This window comes from Lolium rigidum, chromosome 6, assembly GCF_022539505.1.
Source record: "Lolium rigidum isolate FL_2022 chromosome 6, APGP_CSIRO_Lrig_0.1, whole genome shotgun sequence".
Classification (NCBI taxonomy): domain Eukaryota; kingdom Viridiplantae; phylum Streptophyta; class Magnoliopsida; order Poales; family Poaceae; genus Lolium; species Lolium rigidum.
In genome coordinates, this window is record NC_061513.1 from 39,335,849 (window position 1) to 39,361,347 (window position 25,499).

General features: G+C 43.7%; 1 protein-coding gene and 1 pseudogene across 1 annotated transcript; one reads left to right on the top strand and one right to left on the bottom strand.

Moving 5' to 3' along the window:
• Positions 1-11,303: 11,303 nt before the first annotated feature.
• The window catches only part of LOC124660338, a 44,222-nt pseudogene continuing 30,026 nt past the window's right edge, over positions 11,304-25,499 (bottom strand).
• LOC124660344 (noroxomaritidine/norcraugsodine reductase-like) lies at positions 23,794-24,612 on the top strand. Its single transcript, XM_047198151.1, has one exon. It carries the CDS (start codon positions 23,794-23,796, stop codon positions 24,610-24,612), a length of 819 nt encoding a protein of 272 aa, XP_047054107.1.

Sequence of the window (25,499 nt, forward strand, 5' to 3'; positions counted from 1 at the left end):
TGCTTCTTGACTCCTACTGGATTCGATAACCTTGGTTTCTTACTGAGGGAAAACTCGTCGCTGTACGCATCACACCTTCCTCTTGGGGTTCCCAACGGATGAGTGCTGTACCGTCACAAGCAACGTTTTTTCTGGCGCCGTTGGCAGGGAGATCAAGACACGCTGCAAGGGGAGTCTTCCACTTCCAATCTCTTTACTTTGTTTTTGTCTTGCTTTACTTTATTTACTGCTTTGTTTTCTTTCTTATATCAAAACACACAAAAAATTAGTTACTTGCTTTACTTTATTTACTATCCCGTTTGTGTTCTCCATATTAAAAACACAAAAAAATTAGTTACTTGCATTTACTTTATCTGGTTTGCTTTATCTATTATTGCTAAAATGAGTAATCCTGAAGTTGAAGTTCGTTCGTTTAAGCAACAAGGGGGAGAATGTTTAAAAGATGCTTGGTATAGAATTAGTGATGCTCATAATAGGTGCACTAAGAAACACTCCACTATTATCCTACTCAGGAATTTTTATGTTGGTATCTCTAGCTGGAATAGGTATGTTCTTGATTGTCTCGCGGAGGTAATTTCCTAGGCACTCCTCGCTTTAGAAGCTAGTTGCATTATTGAGAGTCTATTTGGAATACCACCTGTTAATGAAGTTAAAATTGAAATCTCTCTTGAAGATGTCATGAAAAAGTTGGAGACCATAGAGCAAAATCTTCCAAGTATTAATACCAAATTGGGAATATTACTTAATAGCACTGATAAATTTGATAAATCTCTAGGTGAAATTAATGAGAGAATTGCCATTTTAGAAACTTGTGCTACTCATGATAATCAAACCCAAAGGATTAGTGAACTTCAATAAGCTATGGGAACCTTGGGTTCAACTTTTTCTTCTCTTAAGTTTAAGGAGAAAGCTTATGTGGGTAAGGAGCAAAAGTTCATGTATGTCTCTAAGGTGCCTAAACCAAAAAACTATTATAGGCCTAAAATTGACAAAGCCCTTAATACCACTATAGATAATGGAGCATCTAAGATACCTATTGTGACAAGTTGTGAAAATTATGATGTTGATGCTTCGTCTCTTGATAATACTTGATACACACTTTCTGCGCCTAGCTGAAAGGCGTTAAAGAAAAGCGCTTATGGGAGACAACCCATTATTTTACTTCTGCACTTTTGTTTTATATTTGAGTCTTGGAAGTTGTTACTACTGTAGCAACCTCTCTTTATCTTAATTTTGTTGCATTGTTGTGCCAAGTAAAGTCTTTGATAGTAAGGTTCATACTAGATTTGGATTACTGCGCAGAAACAGATTTCTTGCTGTCACGAATTTGAATAGTATTCTCTGTAGGTAACTCAGAAAAATCTGTCAATTTACGTGAGTAATCCTCAGATATGTATGCAACTTTCATTCAATTTGAGAATTTTTATCTGAGCAAGTTTAGTGCCCCAGAAAAATTCGTCTTTACAGACTGTTCTTTTTATGATAGATTCTGCCTTTTATTTCGCATTGCCTGTTTTGCTATGTTTGATGGATTTCTTTATTCCATTAACTTTCAGTAGCTTTGTGCAATGTCCAGAAGTGTGCTATGTTTGATGGATTTCTTTATTCCATTAACTTTCAGTAGCTTTGTGCAATGTCCAGAAGTGTTAAGAATGATTATTTAACCTCTGAACATGTGAATTTTTGATTATGCACTAACCCTCTAATGAGTTTGTTTTGAGTTTGGTGTGGAGGAAGTTTTCAAGGATCAAGAGAGGAGGATGATACAATATGATCAAGGAGAGTGAAAGCTCTAAGCTTGGGGATGTCCCCGTGGTTCATCCCTACATATTTCAAGAAACTCAAGCATCTAAGCTTGGGGATGCCCAAGGCATCCCCTTCTTCATCGACAAATTATCAGGTCACCTCTAGTGAAACTATATTTTTATTCCATCACATCTTATGTGCTTTACTTGGAGCGTCTTTATGTTCTTGTTTTTGTTTTGTTTGAATAAATGGGATCCTATAATTAATTGTGTGGGAGAGAGACACGCTCCGCTGTTGCATATGAACACATATGTTCTTAGCTTTATTCTTAATGTTCATGGTGAAGGTTGAAACTGCTTCGTTAATTGTTATATGGTTGAAAACAGAAAATGCTACATGTGGTAAATTGGTATAATGTCTTGAATAATTTGATACTTGGCAATTGTTGTGCACATGTTTAAGCTCTTGCATCATATACTTTGCACCTATTAGTGAAGAAATACTGTAGAGCTTGTTGACATTTGGTTTGCATGATTGGTCTCTCTAGAGTCTAGATATTTTCTGGTGAGGGTTTGAACAACAAGGAAGACAGTGTAGAGTCTGATAATGCTTGCAATATGTTCTTATGTAAGTTTTGCTGTACCGGTTCATACTTGTGTTTGCTTCAAACAACCTTGCTAGCCTAAGCCTTGTATTGAGAGGGATTACTTATCATGCATCCAAAATCCTTGAGCCAAAAACGATGCCATTTGTGTCCACCATACCTACCTACTACATGGTATTTCTCTGCCATTCCAAAGTAAATTGCTTGAGTGCTACCTTTAAATTGCCATTCTTTGTCTTACAGCAAGATATAGCTCATGGGAAAAATAGCTTAAAAACTATTGTGGTATTGAATATGTACTTATGTATCTTATTTCTTAATAAGTTGCTTGTTGAGCGATAACCATATTCCTGGGGACGTCATCAACTATTTCACCTTTGTTGAATATCATGTGAGTTGCTATACATGTTCGTCTTGTCTGAAGTAAGGGTGATTTATCATGAGTTGAATGGTTTGAGCATGCATATTGTTAGAGAAGAACATTGGGCCGCTAACTAAAGGCAAGATCCATGGTGAAAGTTTCAGTTTGGACAACAATCCTCAATCTCTTATGAGAATATTATCTGTTGTTGAATGCTTATGCATTAAAGAGGAGTCCATTATATGTTGTCTATGTTGTTCCGGTATGGATGTCTAAGTTGAGAATAATCAAAAGCGAGAAATCCAATGCGAGCTTTCTCCTTAGACCTTTGTACATGCATAGAGGTACCCCTTTGTGACACTTGGTTAAAACATATGTTATGCAATGATAATCCATGTAAATCCAAGCTAATTAGGACAAGGTGCGGGCACTATTGGTATACTATGCATGAGGCTTGCAACTTATAAGATATTTTATACATAACACATATGCTTTATTACTACCGTTGACAAAATTGTTTCTTGTTTTTAAAATAAAAGCTCTAGCACAAATATAGCAATCCATGCTTCCCTCTTCGAAGGGCCTTTCTTCTACTTTTATGTTGAGTCAGTTTACCCATTTCCTTCCACCTTAGAAGCAAACACTTGTGTTAACTGTGCATTGATTCTTACATGTTTGCATATTTGCATTCATCATATTACTTTATGTTGACAACTATCCATGAGATATACGTGTTACAAGTTGAAAGCAACCGCTGAAACTTATATCTTCCTTTGTGTTGCTTCAATGCATTTACTTTGAATCTGTTGCTTTATGAGTTAATTCTTATGCAAGACTTATTGATGCTTGTCTTGAAAGTACTATTCATGAAAAGTCTTTGATATATGATTCAATTGTTTACTCATTGTCTTTACCATTGTTTTGAATCACTTCATTCATTACATGTGCTTACAATATATTGATCAAGATTATGATAGCATGTCACTTAAGAAATTATCTTTGTTATCGTTTACCTACTCGAGGACGAGCAGGAACTAAGCTTGGGGATGCTTGATACGTCTCAAACGTATCTATAATTTCTTATGTTCCATGCTACTTTATTGATGATACTCACATGTTTTATACACACTTTATGTCATATTTATGCATTTTCCAGCACTAACCTATTAACAAGATGCCGAAGAGCCAGTTGCTGTTTTCTGCTGTTTTTTGTTTCAGAAATTCTACAAAGGAAATATTCTCGGAATTGGACGAAATCAACGCCCAGGGTCTTATTTTTCCACGAAGCTTCCAGAAGACCGAAAGTGATATGAAGTGGGGCGACGATGCGACGCCATGCCAGGGCCGCGCGGCCAGGCCTTGGGCCGCGCCGCCCTGTTGAGTGGGTCCCTCGTGACGCCCCCTGACCTACCCTTCCGCCTATAAGAAGCCTTCATCGAGAAAACCCCAGTACCGAGAGCCACGATACGGAAAACCTTCCAGAGACGCCGCCGCCGCCAATCCCATCTCGGGGGATTCAGGAGATCGCCTCCGGCACCCTGCCGGAGAGGGGAATCATCTCCCGGAGGACTCTTCATCGCCATGATCGCCTCCGGATTGATGAGTGAGTAGTTCACCCCTGGACTATGGGTCCATAGCAGTAGCTAGATGGTCGTCTTCTCCTCATTGTGCTATCATTGTTGGATCTTGTGAGCTGCCTAACATGATCAAGATCATCTATTTGTAATGCTACATGTTGCGTTTGTTGGGATCCGATGAATATGGAATACTATGTTATGTTGATTATCAATCTATCATATATGTGTTATTTAAGATCTTGCATGCTCTCCGTTGCTAGTAGAGGCTCTGGCCAAGTTGATACTTGTAACTCCAAGAGGGAGTATTTATGCTCGATAGTGGGTTCATGCCTCCATTAAATCTGGGACAGTGACAGAAGGTTCTAAGGTTGTGGATGTGCTGTTGCTACTAGGGATAAAACATCAATGCTTTGTCTAAAGATATTTGTGTGTATTACATTATGCACCATACTTAATGCAATTGTCTCTTGTTTGCAACTTAATACTGGAAGGGGTGCGGATGCTAACCTGAAGGTGGACTTTTTAGGCATAGATGCATGCTGGATAGCGGTCTATGTACTTTGTCGTAATGCCCAATTAAATCTCACAATACTCATCATGATATGTATGTGCATGGTCATGCCCTCCTTATTTGTCAATTGCCCAACTGTAATTTGTTCACCCAACATGCTTTATCTTATCGGAGAGACACCACTAGTGAACCGTGGACCCCGGTCCATTCTTTACATCGAATACAATCTACTGCAATACTTGTTCTTACTGTTCTTTGCAAACATCATCTTCCACACTATACATCTAATCCTTTGTTACAACAAGCCGGTGAGATTGACAACCTCACTGTTAAGTTGGGGAAAAGTACTTGGATTGTGTTGTGCAGGTTCCACGTTGGCGCCGGAATCCCTGGTGTTGCGCCGCACTACACTCCGCCACCAACAACCTTCAACGTGCTTCTTGACTCCTACTGGATTCGATAACCTTGGTTTCTTACTGAGGAAAACTCGCCGCTGTACGCATCACACCTTCCTCTTGGGGTTCCCAACGGACGAGTGATGTACCATCACAAGCATCCGCGTATAGGGAAACATCAAAGCGCACTGGGGCTGTGCGAAACGGCTGTAGGATACCGCTTGCAGACACTGCCCTAAAGAGGTGGTGGAGAGGGTCGATTGCGAGGATGAAGAGCATCGGGGATAGGGGTCGCCCTGCCGCAGCCCCCTCCTGTGGTTGATCCTTGGCCCTGGCTTGCCGTTGAGCAGGACCCTGGAGGAGGCCGAAGAGAGCAACATGCAAATCCATCGCCTCCAACGCGGCCCAAAGCCCATCACCTGGAGGAGCTACAAGAGGTATGCCCAACTGACTGAATCGAAAGCCTTTGTGATGTCCAGCTTCAGGAAGAACCCGGCCGTCTTCTCGCGGTGCATTGCCTTGATCATTCCTTGCACATGGAGAAAATTATCGTGGATGCACCTCTTTTTGATGAAGGCCGACTGGCTCGGAGGGACAAGATCCGGAAGTAGCGGAGCGAGGCGCAGTGACACCATCTTGGAGAAAATCATGGACACGCTGTGGATTAGGCTAATCGGTCGGTAATCAACCACCGATCTTGCATCCGTCTTCTTCGGAATCAGTACGATGCTAGCCGCGTTCAAAAGCTTCATGGACGTCCCTCCATGCTCTGACACTAGATAGAATAGATAAGAAGAGATCAGACATAGAGCAATTGATTTGTTTGATTGGTGATCTTGCTCAATCAAAACTGGAGAAGCTTTGTAGCTAGTGCATCTCTCCAGGGTGGCGCTGGGCTGATCTGCCCCGGGAACGTACGTGCAAGCGCATGTTGGTCTGATCTCGCCCATTCTCCAGGAACGGGCTAGCGCGATGAGCCGGAGCACAAAAGCTCGAGCCGAGCCTCGCCGTTCATGCCGGCCTCGGCGACCTTATGCATCCTCCGGCGACCTTGCAACCACCTCGCTTTTTCCACATCCACTTTCCCATCCAGACCAAGAAGCCCACGGGAACTCAGCATATATAGTTGTGCAAGATGTTTGGAAAATCTAAGGGAAAACTTGATTCAGACACTAGTGGATAAGAGGCCTTTGGTCCCAAGCCCCTGGGAGCAAATGTCCCAGTTCTCAACCAAACCGGGACCAATGAGGGGCATTGGTCCCGGCTCGTTACGCGCAGGGCGACCCCACCCGCTGGCGCATGTCCGTTAGCGGCCTATGGTCCCGGTTTGTACTACAAATCGGGACTAAAGGGTCGGCGGCAGGGCGCGGCAGGCCGTGTCAGGCGTCGGAACCCTTTAGTCCCGGCCGGGACCATAGGCCCACCCTTTGGACCCGGTTTGTATTACAAACCGGGACAAAGTCCCCAATCTGCCTATATAACCTTGCCCGTGCCGAAGTGTGAGCCACACTTAGCCATTTTTTCACTTTCTTCACAAGAGGGGTGTATTGCTTTGCTCTCTTCACATGCACAAGAGGTGTTCGATGAAATGCTTAAGAGGATTTGCCACTTGAGTTTACACAAATCAAGCCACACTTAACTCATTTACTCATTTTTTTGTTGAGCAGGGCTTGGAAACGGTTCATCAATACTGTTTCGGGTAAATGGAAATCGGAGCTTACATTTAAAGATTACCCTGTAAGTAGTACTATATATATAGCTATGTCCGTGAAACTCTATGATATTTTCTTTCAATACGATGCTTGATTATTAGTTTAATCAATAACTTATGTGGATACTACGTCTGCAACTTCATTCGTGACATGGCCTGTCACAGGGATGCGGAGGAAACTATACTCCACACTCGTGTACGATAACAAATTTTCACAATTAATCTTAGTACCATCAATTGAATTGAGTTCCATTCATATATATGTTGATCTTCTTTTTTAAATATAGATGATATGCCTGCGGGACACTCTCATAACGGAGGATCGCATACGTGCAATTCAAGACGGGATTCTTTCTTACCGAGGTCATTGCCCCAACTGGAGAGCACTATCGGGAGGTCGTAGATATTGAGCAACTTCGTAAAGGCCAATAGATTTAGTAAAGAGATCCGACTTTATATTGTAAATATGCATGCATTACGTGTACTGTTGACGATGTCTATATATTCACGACGATATTTTGTGGTTTTTGAATGATATATGCATTGCTGAAACCCTGCCGCGACAGAGAAACGCTGCTCCACCCTAAACCTGTGTCGCGGCAGAGAAATAGCAATTTTCTGCCGCTGCAGAGAACCTCCAGGCCCGGTTCGTACCACGAACCGGGACCAAAGGCCCTCCACCACGAGCGCCCTAGCCGCATCACGTGGCGACGCTTTTAGACCCGGTGCAACTTTAAGCCAGGACTAAAGGGGACCCTTTAGTCCCGTCATGTTGATCCCGGTTTGCAAACCGGGACTGAAGGCTCAAATAAATTGGGCCTGTTGTCCCGCTTTCCACTAGTGAGAAAGGAAGTGAATCCGACCTTCTAGCTATAGGAAGCGTGGATACTGCACTTTGTCGCCGTACCGGTATCGGATACTGCACGGATAGGACCCCCGGCGGACGGAGACGAACACGAAAACTACACGGTTTCGTACTAGCGGGCCGTGCTCCAGTTAGATGCGGGCAAACCCTAGGTTAGCCCGTAGGATATATGATGGGGGAGACTTTGGTATCGAGGAACTCGGTGGCGACAACAATCCTAGGTAGATCGAGATCTGAATAATCCCCTCTCCAATGGCAGCGGCAGCGCTTCGATCTGCTGCGACGAAGGTCTGCGGTCGCGCCTTTGAGCGACCGAATTCATATTTTACGACGGCCCTCAAGGAGGAACAGAGGCAGCTGCTGCAAAGGATTAGCCATGGCCGTAGCTCACTTCGCCGGTTCAGTTCCTCAGAATCACCAAACCTTCTTAATAATAACAAGGTATGCACACTCTTATTATATCGTGTGAAATTAGCAAAATCAGAACTAGAGTTAGAAACTTACTCTTTAGGCCTCGTTTTTTTGTGGGGTTCTAATTACCATATTTACTGGCAGAAACAAATTGCTAGCGGAATACAATAATTAATAATATGTTAATTGACTAACTAGTTTTTGCATATGCAACATTTACAATTCTTCTGTTATTGTGTTTTTTCCTGTTATATACTCCGAACTTTCTTGCAGTGTAATCTTAATGTGTATCAAAATTCTCGGCGTAACTATCTAACTTTCTTTGCGTGGCCACAACAGCATCTTCCCACAAATAATGCAGAACCCCTTACCAGGCAAATCCAGGAAAAGAAACAAGAGTTGCTTCATTTGCTCCGCCAGGCAGATCATCCAAAGTGCGCCATGGAGCTTGAGAATAAGAAGCTGCTCCACCTGCTTGGGCGAACTCCTGGCCCTGCACCAGTGTAATTCATTATGTTATACTGTTTTTTTTCTTGCAGTTTCTCTCAAAATTAGTTTTCTAACAAAATCGTTTTTTCATCTGCAGCTCTACTATTGAATTTGTAGAGAAACATCTATTTAAAATAGTCACGGGCACGCTCGGTGCAACAGCTGCACTCTTGTACATAGAGGCAAAGTTTATCTTCCCTTTATTTATAAGGGAGGAGGAGCAGCCTTCTTCGGAGAAAGCAAAGTGACCAACTCGTTCACATGTAATAGCTGTATATATATGGACCGTTGTTGAACAGTAGCGAAAAGTGTCTTTAGCACATGAGCACCAGGAGCAACCTACATACATATAGACATTTCAAAGATACAGTAAAAAAATTGGAGAAAAATATATTATATTTTGAGCTATACAAAAAAGACAAATTTCTGACAAATATACGTCCCTATACGTACCCACAAATTTGTTTTTTTACTGTAGCTCAAAATACAATGCAACTTCTAGCGAAATTTCTCACGAGTATTCAGAACATATATGTGTATTCATGGAATAAATATGATGATTTTTTGAAACATAGATACATAATTTTTTAATATTTAAAAAACTGAGAGCACTGGTGCTCATGTGCACCAAATGCTCACTCGTTTATGAAGTATTACTTTTTCTTTTATATCTTTCTGTCATCTTCATTGCAGAAGTTTGTCTGATGATATCTTAGTTGCTGGTCTCTCCAATTTACGTGGCCCAATCTTTTAACTTCTCCTGTGGTTGATCTAACATAACCTTTTATTTTATTTTTTCTGATCAACGTTTTAAAACAAAATTATAATTTCGCTGTTTGGTCACTTCAAATTTACACAATTTTCTTGCAAAGATAAGATCTGCATGCCCAACATGGGCAGACAAATGGATCTGAATGACTATCCAAAATGGATCTGAATGACTATCCCAAAACACGTATCTACTCAATTCGAGTAGTTGGCTGGTTTACATGTAATATCTGAAAAAAGCACACGAACATTAAATAAGAAATAGATATAGGGCTTAGCTCCCGTGTCGCTCCCGCGAGCGACCGGGAGCTCTCTGGCGGCGCCTCCCCTTGGCCCTCCCCAGGCCCCTCCCCTTCTCCTCGCCGCCGCCAGAGGGCGCCGCCGGGCAAAGCCCGTGGGGGGGCGGCGGCGGCGGGGCCTTTTCTTATCCCACGCGCGGCGGTGGAGGCGCGGGTCTCTGCGGTCGTGGTGGGCGTCCCGCTGTCGGAGGGCGCGACGGCGCGGTCGTCTCGGCGATGGCGCGGCGGCTCCGCGTTCCAGGCGGCGTCCTCGTGGCGGCGGCTTCCCGCATGTGGGCGTGGCAGTGGGCGGCGTGGGCTTGGGTCGACCGGCTGGTGGAGGGTGCTGGGGTCCCCGCTGACCCGACGCACTGTGCTGTGCTCGTCCGCCCATGGCGGCCTGGTGCGCCGGCGGCGTTGCGGTTTGCGGGCCTAGATGGGCTTGCACGGGCCCAGATGGGCTCGAGCGGGCGACTCCCCCTTCCTGGCAGCGCTGGCTCTGCTCTGTATCTGCGCCTACAGAGGGCTGTCCCCTTGGTGGCCCTCCGGCGGCAGTGGTGGCCGGAGTGCTCCGGCGGCAGTAGCGACCCAACTACCAGGAGGAGCAGACCTTCTCGGTCTCGTTTCTGGCCGGTTTTGGGTGGCTGCTGCGGTGGCTTTTGGTGCGTTTCGCCCTTCTCCATCGACCTCTAGTTGCCTCCTGCTGCGGTGGTCCAGGCCGGCTTTTGGCGCGTCTCCATCTCGCCGTTGGGCGGTCTTTGGCCCGGGTGAAAATCCTGCTCGGTTCTTCCGTTGCGGACCACGGTGACACCTGTGGGTGCCATCTCCCTCCTTGGAGGCGTGGTTTTGGGTCCTGACCGTTCCTACCCTCGACGCCAGGGGAAACCCTAGGTCTGTCTTGCCGGGCCGGGCAGCGGCGGCGCAGCAACGCCGTCCCCTTCTTGAAGGCGCTGTTTTGGCTGAGAGGGATGGCTCTCGGTGATGGTAGCCTCACCGGTTTCTGCTACTGCTCCAGGTGTGAGTCTCTGGAGCGCAATGTACGCAATCGCCAACACGCTTGTCGACCCATTCCCAAGTTTGGCCACACCCTGCCAATCATGCGCTTCATCTTCTAGGCGTATGATGTGGTACGTTGGTCTCGGCAGTTTGGGAAGTTGGTCGTGTTGTTGGAGTTGGCTGTGATGCGGTTTGGAGACTCTGTGCCCCGCCGCCTCGCCATTCTTGGGTTAAGGTTGGGCAAGGTGTGCTTTGCGTCGGTGTTGTAGGAGTGTGTTGTAAGCCAAAAGGCATGTGTGGTGTTGTAGCCATTCTTGGCGTTTCTTGTCAGCTTAATACAATGACGCGCACGCTGTTGCGGGTTCTCAAAAAAAACAAAAAAAGCACACATAATAATTCTTCAAATTTAACCTCCAAAGAAGTGAATTGAATCCAATCGAGACAATACAAGCTGTCTATTTTTTTTTGTTAGGCCTGCTATCTGTCATACGAAGTATATATGGATCAATGTATCATGATGCATGTACATGCTCTCTTATTTATTGGCTCTCCCAAGAAAGAAACAAGAGAGACCTACACAGATCGTATATCTATCCGTATGTAATAACCGTATATATGTACGTTGACCCCAAGTTATAAACTTTGTACCGAGTGAGCTAACTCATTGTTCAGCATCCGATCCTGGATTGTTGAGGTCACTCTGAACGTGGATACCCTTGTTCTTCAAGAAGGCAGAGTACCAGCGAGCGGAGAGCCTAGCCTGGCGTGGTAGTGCCTCGTCGTCAAAGTCAACACGGTACAGGCCGTAACGTGTCTGGTACCCTGCCAGGAACTCGAAGACGTCCAAGAAGGCCCAGGTGAAGTAGCCTTTCACATTGGCTCCATTCCTGCAGAGCAATAGAGCATCCTGGTCTGAACTCTGAAGATCTTTTTGACAAGGCGGCCCAAATGCATGAAACTACATTGCTGAAGGTATTTCAAAAAAAAACTACATTGCTGAAGGAAAAAAAAGTCAGGGATTTTTATTTATTTATTACTACCTTAATGCAGCCAATGTCCCCTCTATGTAACTCTTCATGTACTCGAGCCTGTCGGTGTCGTCCAGAGTGTCATTGCTAGATGCACTGCCTAGAGAGAGAGGAAGGAACAGAGGGCAAAAGATATATATCACCCAACATTTATGAAGTGCAAATTTAACGGTTGCATACAAAAGAATAGCTGAACCAAAAATTTGGAGATCATGTAAATGGAAGCTAGATCGACTTGCCATTCTCTTGGATATAAATGGGAATGTCACCGCAGGCTTCTTTTAGATACAATAGCACAAGTTGCAATCCGCTGGGGTCAGTGGGATAAGACGTTGGGGGAAACTGCATTCCATAAAAGTTGTCTATACGTCACAACTTGCAAGATAGACACAATCCCATTATTTTGTTCAACTGTGTGACCTTCAGGCTTAACTATTTCATTAATGTCGAGTATCTCGTGTTAGATCAGAAATTCAAATTTGATGATTTTCATGTCCCAAAATAGCTGAACCCAGTCTAGTATCTGACATAAAATTGCATGAAAAACTTTACCTTACCGCCTGGCGGGTCATTTTTAGATGCTGCGTCAAAGAAACATATAATTTGTTAGATGAGCCATTAGTAGAAAAAATCTAAGAAAATTATAAATCTGGTTCAGAAGCGTTACAAAATAATCTCGTCATTTGATTTGTTGACAGTGTGAGCCTTTGTTTGCATCGACATATTCAGTAGATAAATGGATCACATTACCCATTACTACTAGCTGCTATAAAACTATGGACATTAAAGCAATGATGCTTACTTTTGTAGCTAACCGACAAGTCAGCTGCATAGTCGCGCACACCTTTGTCTAAAGGGCGATCATTCACATAGACAGAAAAGTAGTGATTTATTCCGATGAAATCAGCACTACCAATTACAGCTTCAGACTGAGTTCTTGTGAACTTTGGAAGACGAGAACCAACAATCTTCTTCATTGTTTCTGGATAATCTCCAGATATCAAGGGCTCTAGTACCCTAAAAAGGGAACCATAAGTTGGTTAGTGCAGCATTCCTGAAGCAAAAAATAGAGTAAGAACAACATACCAGCCAAATGTGAAGTCTACAAGTCTTTTAGTTGCTTCTATATCCAAAGTAGCGTTGCTAAGAGGATAAGCCCAAAGAGAGTAAATATTTAGGCCAATAACCCCCTTTTGAATGGCCTACATGAAAATCTCTTTTTATAAACAGATAAACATTTTCATATGAGTATGCATCATGAGAAAATAATCAGACCTTATGTCGAGAAAAGAGAACATCAAAACATATACCAACAAATTTGATCTACTCCCAAATTTGAACTAAAACCATGACATGTATTATGGATCAGAGGGAGTAGTAGAGATCGACTCCAAAATTTTAGTATATGTTCAGAAAATATAGTTAAACAATACGGTTAGACGATAGTGATTTTTCTATATTAATCCTAGATGCCAACATACTTAATACCTCTCTTGTTGAAAATATAGAAGGATAATACTGTTTTTTTTCTGAATTAGTCTTACTTGGCAACATAAATTTCAATAGCTTATTATTTCCACACAAACGAAGTAATGAGTTTGCAGAAAGGCACAATTTCTAATAGTGGGAACAATGATACTCACTTGATATTTTTCTCTATAAAGTCGAGTAGCCGATGCATGCGCCAGTAGCATGTTATGAGCTGCTATATATGGTTCCACAGTTGAGTCGCCAATGGTACATTTTGTTATTCCAAAAGGATCGGAGCAATGTCCCGGTGCGATTATGCCGCTGTCGTAAGATCCGATCGCACCGACATTAGGTTCATCTATCGTAGTCCAGTATGAAACCCTGTCTCCAAACTCCCTGAAGCAGATGTCTGCGAATGCTGTGAAATCCTCCCTGCATTTTGCAGCACCACCTGTTAGAAAATATTACTAGGAAAGCGAGGAAACCTCCAAACATTCTAGGATTTTGACTAATTTCATCATTACAAGGGAGAAATTCCGGGATCTTACACAATTCTATGGCTTAACCATCCTCCATACTCATCTTCCAGGATTTGAGGGTAATCAAGGTGGTAAAGCATAATATGGACTTGAATCCCTGAGGAAACATGATAGACACAGATAGGTTCAGATGGTGGAGAAAAGAAGAAAAGACAACGTGACAGATTTTGTTGTTTTGGCCATTTACTAACAGGTTATTAACAAATAATTTTGTTTTGTCAGTACAATATAATTTATACAGAGACTAGAGAAAAAGAAAAAAAAAAAGGTACCATGTTGCACTACCGCATCTATAAGGCTGTTGTAGTACTCCAGCCCTTTTGGATTGACAGCTCCCCTACCATCTGCAAAATGTCATTTCAAAACTGATAATCAGTAAAAAATAAAAATTGTAGTGTACTGCAATGAAAGCCTATAATGAAATTTCATACTTGGAATAAGCCTTGACCATGAGATGGAGAATCTGTAAGCCTCTAGGTTCGTGTCAGCCATGAGCTTCACATCATCCTGAAATATCGTATCATGTATGGGTAAAACAGAATGTTTGAATATTCATTCTGGAAAACACAACAACTGAATGCAGGAAAAAGAAGAAGATCAAATTTGGAAGCGTGTACCTTGTACTTGTGGTACCCGTCGGCAGCGACATCACCTGTGCTTTTGTCCGCCATTTTCCCTGTGATCAGGACGGTCAATTCAGAACTAAAACTTGGCATACATAAATCCACCGTCCAGTTCTTACCGTAGTCCCAAGTTCGCATTCAGTACCAAACTCGACAGGTCAATTACCCGCATGAGTGAAGGTGTCCCGGATGCTTGGGCTCCCGCCGTCCTCGGCTACAGCGCCCTCGTACTACAAGCAAATTAACCCTGGAACGGTTAACTAAAATACGAGTAGGAAACAAAATACTACCAGCCCAATGGAGACTAATCTTTACTGTGGGGCCATTATCATTGTACAGTATTTTACCTGGTAGGCGGATGTGGCGGCTCCGAAGACAAAGTCCGGCGGGAAGTCGCTCCGCGTGAAGCCAAGAACAGGAGCTCCGCCATGGGCGCAGAGAAGCAGCAGGAACAGAGAGACCATTGCTGCAACCAGGACCTAGCGTTGTTTGTACTCAAAAACACAGACGTACGTGTGTGCTTCACAGTGGATAAGGCACTGCGGCCGCCGGTTGGGTAGTCTCGTCCTGTTTAGCTGCCTCTCACAACTTTGTGGGGAACTTAATTTTCATTTCACCGGTACGTGAACCGCGTGCTGAAACCAGGCGGGCCGGCGAGACAAGGACGTCCGGCAAGGCATATTGGCACTACAAATATGCACGTCTCGCTGTCTGAAAGGGCCAAAAATCTAATTTTGCTTTTGCAAAACAAAAAACTAATTTTGTGCCCGATTTCTGTGCAGAATTTTGGGCGCCATATGGAAGAGCATGTATAATAGTAAAGAAAAAGTGTCTTGCACATTACCTAGAGAAGACAATAAATATAAGTTTTACAGCCCATTATTCATGTTACCATCCCTAACAATTAATTAAATTTTTGTAGAAAATTATATTGCTAAGTGGAGATAGGTGGTACTTCCTCCGTCCCAGTTCACATGACTTACAAGTGCCCCTAGGTCGTAAATTTGACGATGATAATGCAACATATGTATTACAAAATATATATCATTAGAAAGCTTAGATGTTCTACTTTCTAATGATATAATTTTTATATTATACAAATGATAGTATGTTGGTCAAATTGATAACCTAGAGATACGCGCAAGCCCTATAAACTAGAACGGATGTAATAATCTCCCTTATTGTTTAAAAATTTATCTCTTAGCTAAGGAAAAACAACTTTCTTTTTCTCCATTATCTCACCTCGAACTAAGAAAAGCCTACCAACTCTAAAATAAAGTTGGCATCACTCAACTGTACTATTTAGAAATTGAATATGAGAAGGAAGAAGTTTTTTTATGGTGAAGGAAGAAGGTTTCACTAGATCTTAAAATTGCACATCACACAAATTTTTTATTCTAAAACTGTGTGTGACTTTCTCCTACATCATACCTTTTATTTAGAGAAAATGTGTGTGATTGCCTCGTACATAACATGCCCTTTTGTTTCTCAAAAAGCGTGCGCAGTGAATCACATAAAGTAACTTATTTTGGCATTAAAAAGGACAAAAAATGTTCTTCTACTCTGACATTGTTGGTTATATGGCACAAATCACCGTTGTGGTGAAAATTGAGACAGTTTTGAAACTAACATTATGTGCGATGCACTAAAAAAATATTTTTTTCAGTGGTGATGTTTCGTCGGGCAACAACAACGAGTGTGGTGGTCATGAAGAGGCCTAAGGAGCCGGATAAGGACGCCTTTGTGGAAGCGTAAGCGGCGAGCTACCGGCCGTCTGTTGCGCCCAAAGGCAGCGGTGCAAGGACGAGATTCATCCCCGGACTCTGGTCGCTGCTACATTGGGGGACACTGCACGCCGCACCAGCCTGCTGAATGGCATGCGCCAACATGGTCACGTGCAGCAAGGAGGTCGCACGCCGAAGGTCGTTGAGGTCCAGCTCGGCCACCGTCGCCATCAAGGCAGCCCACCATGCGGAGGTGCACTAACAGTGCTCGGCCAAATTTTCTAAATCACCTTTCAGGCGGGGAAGATTTTGATTGGGTATCGCGTTCGCCGCGGGGATGTTCTGGCGGCCTATTAATAGGAGTCCGAACTACGACCATGGAAATTATTGATAATTCGGAAGGTGATTTTCATATAAAACTTCATATTGAAAATAAACCAGATAATTTTATTTAGAGTTTGGTTTCTGTTTATGGGGCTGCGCAGGATATTTTTAAGACTGTTTTCCTTCGTGAGTTGGTTAATCTAGCAAAACATAATCCATATCATATCGTTATAGGTGGTGACTTTAATTTGCTACGATACCTCTATGAGAAGAGCAAAGGCAGATTCGACAACCATTGGCCCATTTTGTTCAATGTTGTTATTGACAGTTTGGACTTAAGAGAGGTTGCAATGGTTGGAAGACAGTTTACTTGGGCTAATAGTCTTCCAGAGCCTACTTATGAGAAATTAGATCGCGTACTCATGGACTCGGATTGGAAACAAAAATTCGCTCTAGTCACTATATGGGTTCTACCTCGTATAGTCTTTGTCGGATCATGCTCCTATATTATTAACTACTAGAACGCCATCTCCTCAGTTTTGGCGACCGTTCAAATTCAAACTTGGATGGATGCTTAGAGATGGTTTTTCAGACATGGTTAAGAATGCATGGGAGCAACCAGTAGCTGGATCTACCCCCATTCAAATGTGAAATAACAAACTCTGTTCACTACGAAGATACCTTGGTGGGTGGGTGAGACACATGGCTGGGTTGCTTAAGCAGGAGAAACTCTCTCTGTCATCGAGTATTGATGATCTAGAGGCAATCGCGGAAGTGAGGACGCTGACTACGCAAGAAATTGACCTTTAAAGTCAATATAATGCGAAGCTAGCTGGACTACTGTGAGAAGAGGAACTCAAATGGTATCAGAAATCTAAAGCCCAATTCATTCTTCAAGGAGATTCGAATACGAGATACTTCCATAGTGTAGCCAATGGCCGACACCGGAAGAAACTCATTCATTCTCTAACACAAGAAGAGGGTTTAATCGAGGGCCATGAGCAACTCAAAGCATATATTACGTCGTATTACAAAGGTTTATTCGGTGCATCGGAGGAATCAGAGGTGACCTTGGATGAATCAAGGATCGATGATATCCCCTAGGTTTCTCCAGAAGAGAACGTCATTCTTACTAATCCTTACACATAACAGGAAGTGAGAAAAGCGGTCTTTCAAATGGAGCATAATAAAGCACCAGGACCCGACGGTTTTCCAGCGAAATTCTATCAAAACTTCTGGGACCTCATCAAGTTTGATTTGGTGGGTTTATTGGCTCATCTTCATGCTGGTTAGCTTGAACTATTCCGAATCAACTTCGGGAAGATCATACTGCTTCCTAAAGTCAACGATGCGGAACGGATTCAACAATATAGACCTATATGCCTTTTAAATGTATGCTTTAAGATTTTCACCAAAGTGGCTACTATTAGACTAAATTTAGTGGCTGATCACGTGGTGCACCCCACTCAGACTGCTTTCATGCAAGGACGATATATCCTAGATGGAATCGTCACGCTGCATGAAACAATCCATGAGTTGCACCGCAAAAAGTTAAATGGGGTTATCCTTAAGATCGACTTCCAAAAAACCTATGATAAAGTCAAATGATCATTCCTTCAACAAACTCTCCGTATGAAAGGTTTTTCTGAGGAGTGGCACACTTTAATTAATAACTTTGTTTTTGGAGGAAGTGTCACTATCAAAGTCAATAATGACATTGGTAGATACTTTCAAACAAAAAAAGTTTTAAGACAAGGTGATCCCCTATCTCCAATGTTATTTAACATTGTGGCGGACATGTTGGCGATTTTAATTGAGCATGCAAATGTTGATGGTCAAATTGAAGGAGTGGCACCTCACTTAGTTGATGGGGGTTTATCAAGTCTTCAGTACACCGACGATACAATTTTTTTGTGGATCATAACCTAGCAAAAGCTACAAAACTCAAACTAATTTTATCAGTGTTTGAGCAATTGTCAGGTCTCAAAATAAATTTCTATAAGAGTGAATTGTTTTGTTTTGGTGAAGCCCAAAACGAGGCCAACCTTTATGCCGAACTATTCGGATGTGAGCTGGGCAGTTTCCACTTAGCTATTTGGGCATTCCGGTCCATCACCGGAGGCTCATACTTGCTGAATGGAAACTCATTGAGGAGAGACCACATAAACGGCTAAGTAGCTGGAAAGGCAAACTTCTATCTTTAGGGGGGAGATTGGTACTCATTAATTCAGTACTCACGAATATGGTATTGTATATGATTTCATTTTTCCAGTTGCCTAAAGGAGTCTTGCATAGATTGGATTACTTCCGATCAAGATTATTTTGGCAAGGAGATAGTGAGAAGAAAACATACTAGTTGAAAAAATGGAATGTCATTTGCCGTCCAAAAGATCAAGGTGGACTTGGTGTTCATCATCTTGAAGTTAAGAACAGAGCTTTGCTAGGTAAATGGCTAGCTCGGTTGCTAACTGAGGATGGTGTAAGGCAGAACCTGTTGCGGAGGAAGTATTGTGGCTCAAATGCAATCTCTCATGTAATATGGAAACCGGGGGGACTCACATTTTTTGGCCGGTATTATGGCAACTAACAAATACTTCTTCCCATATGGCTCATTTTCCATTAGAGATGGGTCGGAGATAAGGTTCTAGGAGGACAAATGGTTGAGAGCAACCACCCTCCGTGAACAATATCTTGCCTTGTACAATATTGTGCGTCATAAGCATGATACCTTACAGAAGGTGATGGGAACATCACCTCCGAATATGACGTTCAGGTGTGATCTTGTTGGTCCTTGTTTGGTTGCTTGGAATGTGCTCATACAAAGATTAGCTTCAGTCCAACTACTATAAGGCTCAGACGAGTTCCGTTGGATCCTAATCAAAAACGGATTATTCTCAATTGGGTCCATGTATAAGGCTTTAATTGAACCTATTCAGCTGATCTTTAACAATAAATCCATTTGGAAGATGAAGATTCCACTGAAAACTAAGATTTTTGTGTGGTACCTTCGTCGAGGTGTGATTCTTACTAAGGATAACCTTGTAAAGCGGAATTGGCATGGTTGTACGAAGTGTATTTTCCGTCACGAAAAGGAGACAATATAACACATTTTTCCAATGCTAGTTTGCGAGGTCTATATGGTCCATCTTTCATATAGGCTCTACCCTATACCCACCGAAAAGCATTGCAAATATTTTTTGGCAGTTGGCTAAATGGAGTGGATTCTAGGTTTAAAGTTCTTATCAGAGTGGGAGCGATTGCCATTATATGGTCGCTTTGGCTATGTAGAAATGACAAGGTTTTTGACAGCAAAAATTCTTCTCTTATGTTGGTCATCTACAGGTCTACAGCTTTGCTCCATTTATGATCGTCGGTTCAGCGCTTGGAGGACCACGAACTATTTACGGAGGTGTCTACACGGTTGGAGGAAACGACCAAGAATTTTATTACCCAATATGGGTGGTTGCATAATCGACGGATCCTACCTCCTACCGCCTAGACTTTTGTCCCGGGATTAAAGGTTCATTCACGTGGGCTGTACAGACGTGCGTCGGGATGGAGTAACTTTAGTCCCGGTTTGTAACACCAACCAGGACTAAAGGCCTCCAGGTGAAAAAAATATTTTTTTCTAATTTTTTTCCACTCCTTTTTTTATTTTTTCAGAATTTTTATTATTTTAGTTATTTGCATAGTTTAGTATCTAACTACACTTAATCTCGGGTTAAATTTCTCACTTGTGGTCAAATTTCCCGCTCGGTCACCCAACCTTAGAATAATCCAGCTCTAGCACACTTAACTTCTCAGTTCTTTTCGTCCTACTTCCAAATGCTCTGCGCATGTTATTGATACTAGTATCATATCAATCCTATTAACCTATTATTCACGATGTGACACTTCTTTATTTTTTGATGGTCCAGATAATTATTTTTAATAAACAAAAGTAATGATGTAAAAATAATCTTGAATAAATAAATGAAATATTATTTTTATTATTATTTATTATTTTTAAATTTTAATTTTTTTTTGCGAAACCAAATCTAAAAACTTTTCATACTTCAGTAGTAATGATGTAATAACAATGTTTGCTTTTATTAATATTTATTTTTATAAATAAAAAATATAAATTCTGAATTTCTGGCAAAAACTAAAATCTTCCTGCTTTCGTACTTCCCTTTAGAATTTTGAGGATCTAAAAATAGGCTAACCAGGTAAACCCACGACGATTTTGATATATTATACGTTTTTTTTTCCGATATCATATGCAACCAAAAAAGCCGTTTTACCATTTTCAAGCTTTTTTTGCAAAAAAAGTCAAAATTTGAATTTCTTAATTTCACTGAATAGTAGGTTGCATAACATACAAGACTGAAAACATTTTATTTTTAAAATTTTCTATCATTTTTCTTTTGATTTTACAAAGCAAAAAAAAAAACGATCCACAGGAGGGAGGGTGCGTGGAGTGTAAAAAACCCGAAAAACCTTTAGTCCCAGTTGGGGACACCAACCGAGATTAAAAGTAGACCTTTAGTTCCGGTTGGTAACACCAACCGGGACTAAAGAGGTGTGCATCGGCCGCAGCTTGCCATAGCCCTTTAGTCTCGGTTGGTGTCTCCAACCGGGGCTAAAGGTCCCGTTCGAACCCGCTGGCGATGGAGGCCATAGCATTTGTCCCGGTTCCCATTAATCCCCGGTAAAATATTTTCCTAATCGGTTGGGATGGAAGGCATCTTTTCTACTAGTGAGGTGGGCCCTATACCGCTAGTTCAACGGTACAGTCAAACGGTGTTACAAGTTCGTGCCATATCTTTTTTTTACAACCACAAGTTCATGCCACGTCAGCACTTACAGAGGTCCTCACTAGGCAGAAACGGTGTTACAAGTTTACGTGTGTGATGTTACCCTGTTATAAATGAAAAATGAGGTGTAATAGAATGATTGATTTCGTGCATCCGTTATTCGTAGTTTGGGTACCCGAAGAGGCGATGGGCGGCATCCATGGGGTAAACACGTGTAGCATTCAGGGCGGAGGCCCTGGATGGGCCATGGGCGGCGACCTCCATATGGACTGCGTCGGCTGAAAACTACAAACAATTAAGTACAAGATTTTGAAAGGTAATCGACATAGAGATAGACATAGAGATAACCAAACTTAAACGATCCATCATCTAGATGCTTTAGCTTCGAATTGCACACTGCATTTTTTCCGTGATAACGCACGGAACATTTAGCTCGTAATACTAATATATTTAGATCCTATACATGGGGAGAAGGCGGCGCGCCGCCCAACGGCCTGGCGTGAAGTACGCATTGAAAGAAAAACCCAAGGATGAAGGAGGCGCGTCGCCCGTTCTCCCACCACGAGATGAAGGCCGAGTCGCCGAGGAGGTAGAGCCACCGCCTGCACGTGGCGGCGCAGTGCAGGAGGTCCACGTGCTCCGGCAAGCGGGATAAGATGTCGCGGAGGGCGTCATCCGAGGGGACCACGCTTTTTGCTAGGGCATCCTCGCGGTGGTGCGATCTATATACGTACGTAGGTTCAGACTGGCGTGTGCCATCGGGTTTTTGCAGCGGCCAGCCCACTGCGTTCGGGTCCAATACTTTGATGTCGTGCTAGCTAGGCAAACGCACCACCGGAGAATCTGTCGCTGCCGTGCGCTAGTACTTTCCGTGCTTCGATGCACGACATACATGCCATGAGCCAAGACAGCCAATGCACGGTAAATATGAACGACACGGCATACCTCCCAAGAACCCACGGCAAAATCCAGGAGCACGACAAACGGTGCCAAGCGCACGGCAAATCTGTGTGCACGTCAAAGCATTTGAATAACGCATGGAAAAATAGGGCGCACGGAAAACTAGCATGGAAACATGAAAGTAGGAAGATTTTAGTTTTTGCTAGAAATTTAGAAATTTTTATTTTTACTTTATTAAAAAAAATAATAATTGCATTCTGCATAAAGATTATTATTAGTTAATCATTGATATTTATTTAAATATTTTTTAAAAAATTGAAAATAATAAAGAGGTTTCATATCACGGTCTAAGGGTTAATAGGATTGATATGGTAGTATTATCAACAATATTTTATTTTTTTCATGGACTATAGTAGTGTAAGGATGGATGGACAAATTGAGAAGTTTAACCATGAGTGTAATTTGACCTAATATTAAGTGTAGTTAGAGTTCAAATGATCCATGTTGGTGATTTTTTAAAGAATACAGTTTTGTAATATGTCAAAATTCATGTTTGTTATTTTTCATAATAACTAGATCCCGTAACCAACCTAAATCTAATAGGATTTTAAATTTGAAATTTATATCATTTTATTTTGTATTTTAAAAAAATAAAAAATGTGATCCAAACCTTCAATCTGGATTGGTGTCTCCAACCGAGATTAAAGAATAACCTCACCAAGAGGGACAAAATAGGCTCAGCCTACCGCAACCCCTTTATTTTCGGTTGGTGTCTCCATCCGGGATTAAAGGTCCATTTTGAACCGGGACTAAAATCATGCAACGTCCTAGCTATTTAGAACCGTGACTAATGATCACATTAATACCTGTTTCAAACGCGCCAAAACTAATGCTTCAGGCAGCTTCAAATGAAACCTCTTTTTCTACTAGTGTAGGTAGGATAAGGTCGTATAGACTCCAACGTAATCCTGCAGGGAGTAACTTAACATGAAGCTATAATGTTTCAAACTTCACTTATTTTTATGTTTTTATATAAACCACAAATGCATATATTTAAGTTTCAGATTTCGTACACATTAAAACTAAAAATGGGATTACCCACCCATTTAGATGAAGTACCGAACCTATTTATAGAGTTTAAAGTCAATTATTGTTTGCGAGCAAAATGAAATATACTATTGTACATAAATGAAATCTATCGACCTTAAATGTGAAGAAATCAGTGTTCCATTCTCTAGGGCAGAGTTTATCATGCATCTAGGGTTAGAGTTTATCATGATCCTAACTTAATACAAACTAAAGAGAGTAGACTAGTTGTGGGTAGCTAACGGGAAACCTATCATGATCCTGACTGTCTGTGCACTCGAGCCAGCTCGGCTCGACCCGAGCCTGGACGCAGATCAAAGACCTGGCCCGGCCGGCCGCCGCCGTTCCCGGCCACCGGGGGACTGTGACGCCTACGCTACGGATTTTCCTATGCATTGTACGGAGTAGAAAACAAAAACTTGCAGAGGAAAGCATCTATACACGTCGCACTCTCTTCTGCCGAGGATGCCAGGAGGATAATCTAGTACCTTGGAATACTTTGTGGCAAATTCTACGGCATCATGTCTTTATATACAATACATGTAGCTAGACTTGTCTAGTGCGAATGTGCCCATCCGATCCGCTTACAGAATGGCAGCGAGCGGCATGAGCAGGGAGGAGCGCTGGAGCCTGGCGGGCAAGACGGCGCTCGTCACCGGCGGAACCAAGGGGATCGGGCGCGCGATCGTGGAGGAGCTCGCCGGGTTCGGCGTCCGCGTGCACACCTGTTCCCGGAGCGACGCCGACGTGCAGGAGCGGCTGCGAGGGTGGGACGCCGACGTCGACGCGGGGCGGCTGCGCGGGCGCGTCACGGCCTCCGCCTGCGACGTCTCCGTGCGCGCCGACAGGGAGGCGCTCGTGGCCGCGGCCCGCGCCGAGCTCGGAGGGAGGCTGGACATCCTCGTCAACAACGCCGGACAGACCTTCTTCAGCGAAGTGGCGGGGACCAAGGCGGAGGACTACGCCCGCCTCATGGCCACCAACCTCGAGTCCTGCTTCCACCTCGCCCAGCTCGCGCACCCGCTCCTCCTTGGCGGAGGCGTGGTGGTGAACGTGTCCTCCATCGGCGGGATTCTCGGCTACCCGCAGCTGTCCGTGTACTCGGCGACCAAGGCGGCCGTGAACCAGCTCACTCGTAACCTCGCCGTCGAGTGGGCGCCCGACGGCATCCGCGTCAACTGCGTCGCGCCTGGAGGCGTCCGGTCGGACCTCCTCGACAGCAGCGGCATCCAGCTTGACGCGGAGGCGGCGGCGAGCATGTGGGACGCGGAGTGTACGCGCATCCCTTTGGGTCGCCTAGGCGAGCCGGAGGAGGTCGCGTCCCTCGTCTCCTTCCTCTGCATGCCGGCAGCGTCCTATATAACTGGGCAGGTCATGTGCATCGACGGTGGCCGCACCGTTGCAACCTAAAAATGAAGCCAACCGGCAGTATCGGCAACGTCTCATGCACGTCTTCATACCGGCGTGTGGACCCCCTTTTCAGCGCCTTGGGACCAGTTTGAAAGAAGGCAATTAATTAATTAATGCGGTGACTGGTTATTTTGGCGTGCAGAAACCCGAGGGGCCGGCGCGCAGAGTAGACAGCGACGTTTGAAAGGGCTCTTTCGACTCGATGGGTGGCCTCGCGCGCGTTGATTATTTTCCCGTTGGCTGATGGCTGTATCTCGTTGGTGCGAGAGCGCGCGTGCCTACCCGGCCGGCGTTTGCGGCATGATACGGTCGGTCGATCGGACCTCCTTGGTGCCCGCGCATGTCATGTCCGGCAGATGCTGGAAACACTGAAATCAAAGAAATTCCATCAGCGGCATGCACCGCCGCCAATTTGAATATGCACGCACCATCGAACGTGCATGTGCACCTACTTTGGTGACTGCGGTGGTCCTTGGGGGCGAGGACTGCCGCACCCATGGCCTTGCTGCGGCCGTACGCCTCCGCTAAGACGTCGGCGCAGGCGCGCACGGCCATGGCAGCGTCAGGCGGCGAGCGACAAGAAACCCGCGCTCTTTCTTGGCAAGTCTCACCTACACGCAGCGCTGCGGCTGTGCAAGGACCGAGGACGTGTAAACTGTAAAGCGGCGAGGATGGGTAACCGGCGCAGAGGGGCGATGCCGGAGCGGCGTCGTTGCGAACAAATCGCCGGAGAAATCGACGCGCCGACGCGCACAGAAATATGAAGTTGCACTTTTCAAAGAGGTCTATCTCATCGAAGACTCTAGATTTATTGGGTAAAACCCCTACTTCGAGGCATTCGACACAATTTTTGTAATCACAAGATCTTGTTTTCGATTGATCATGTT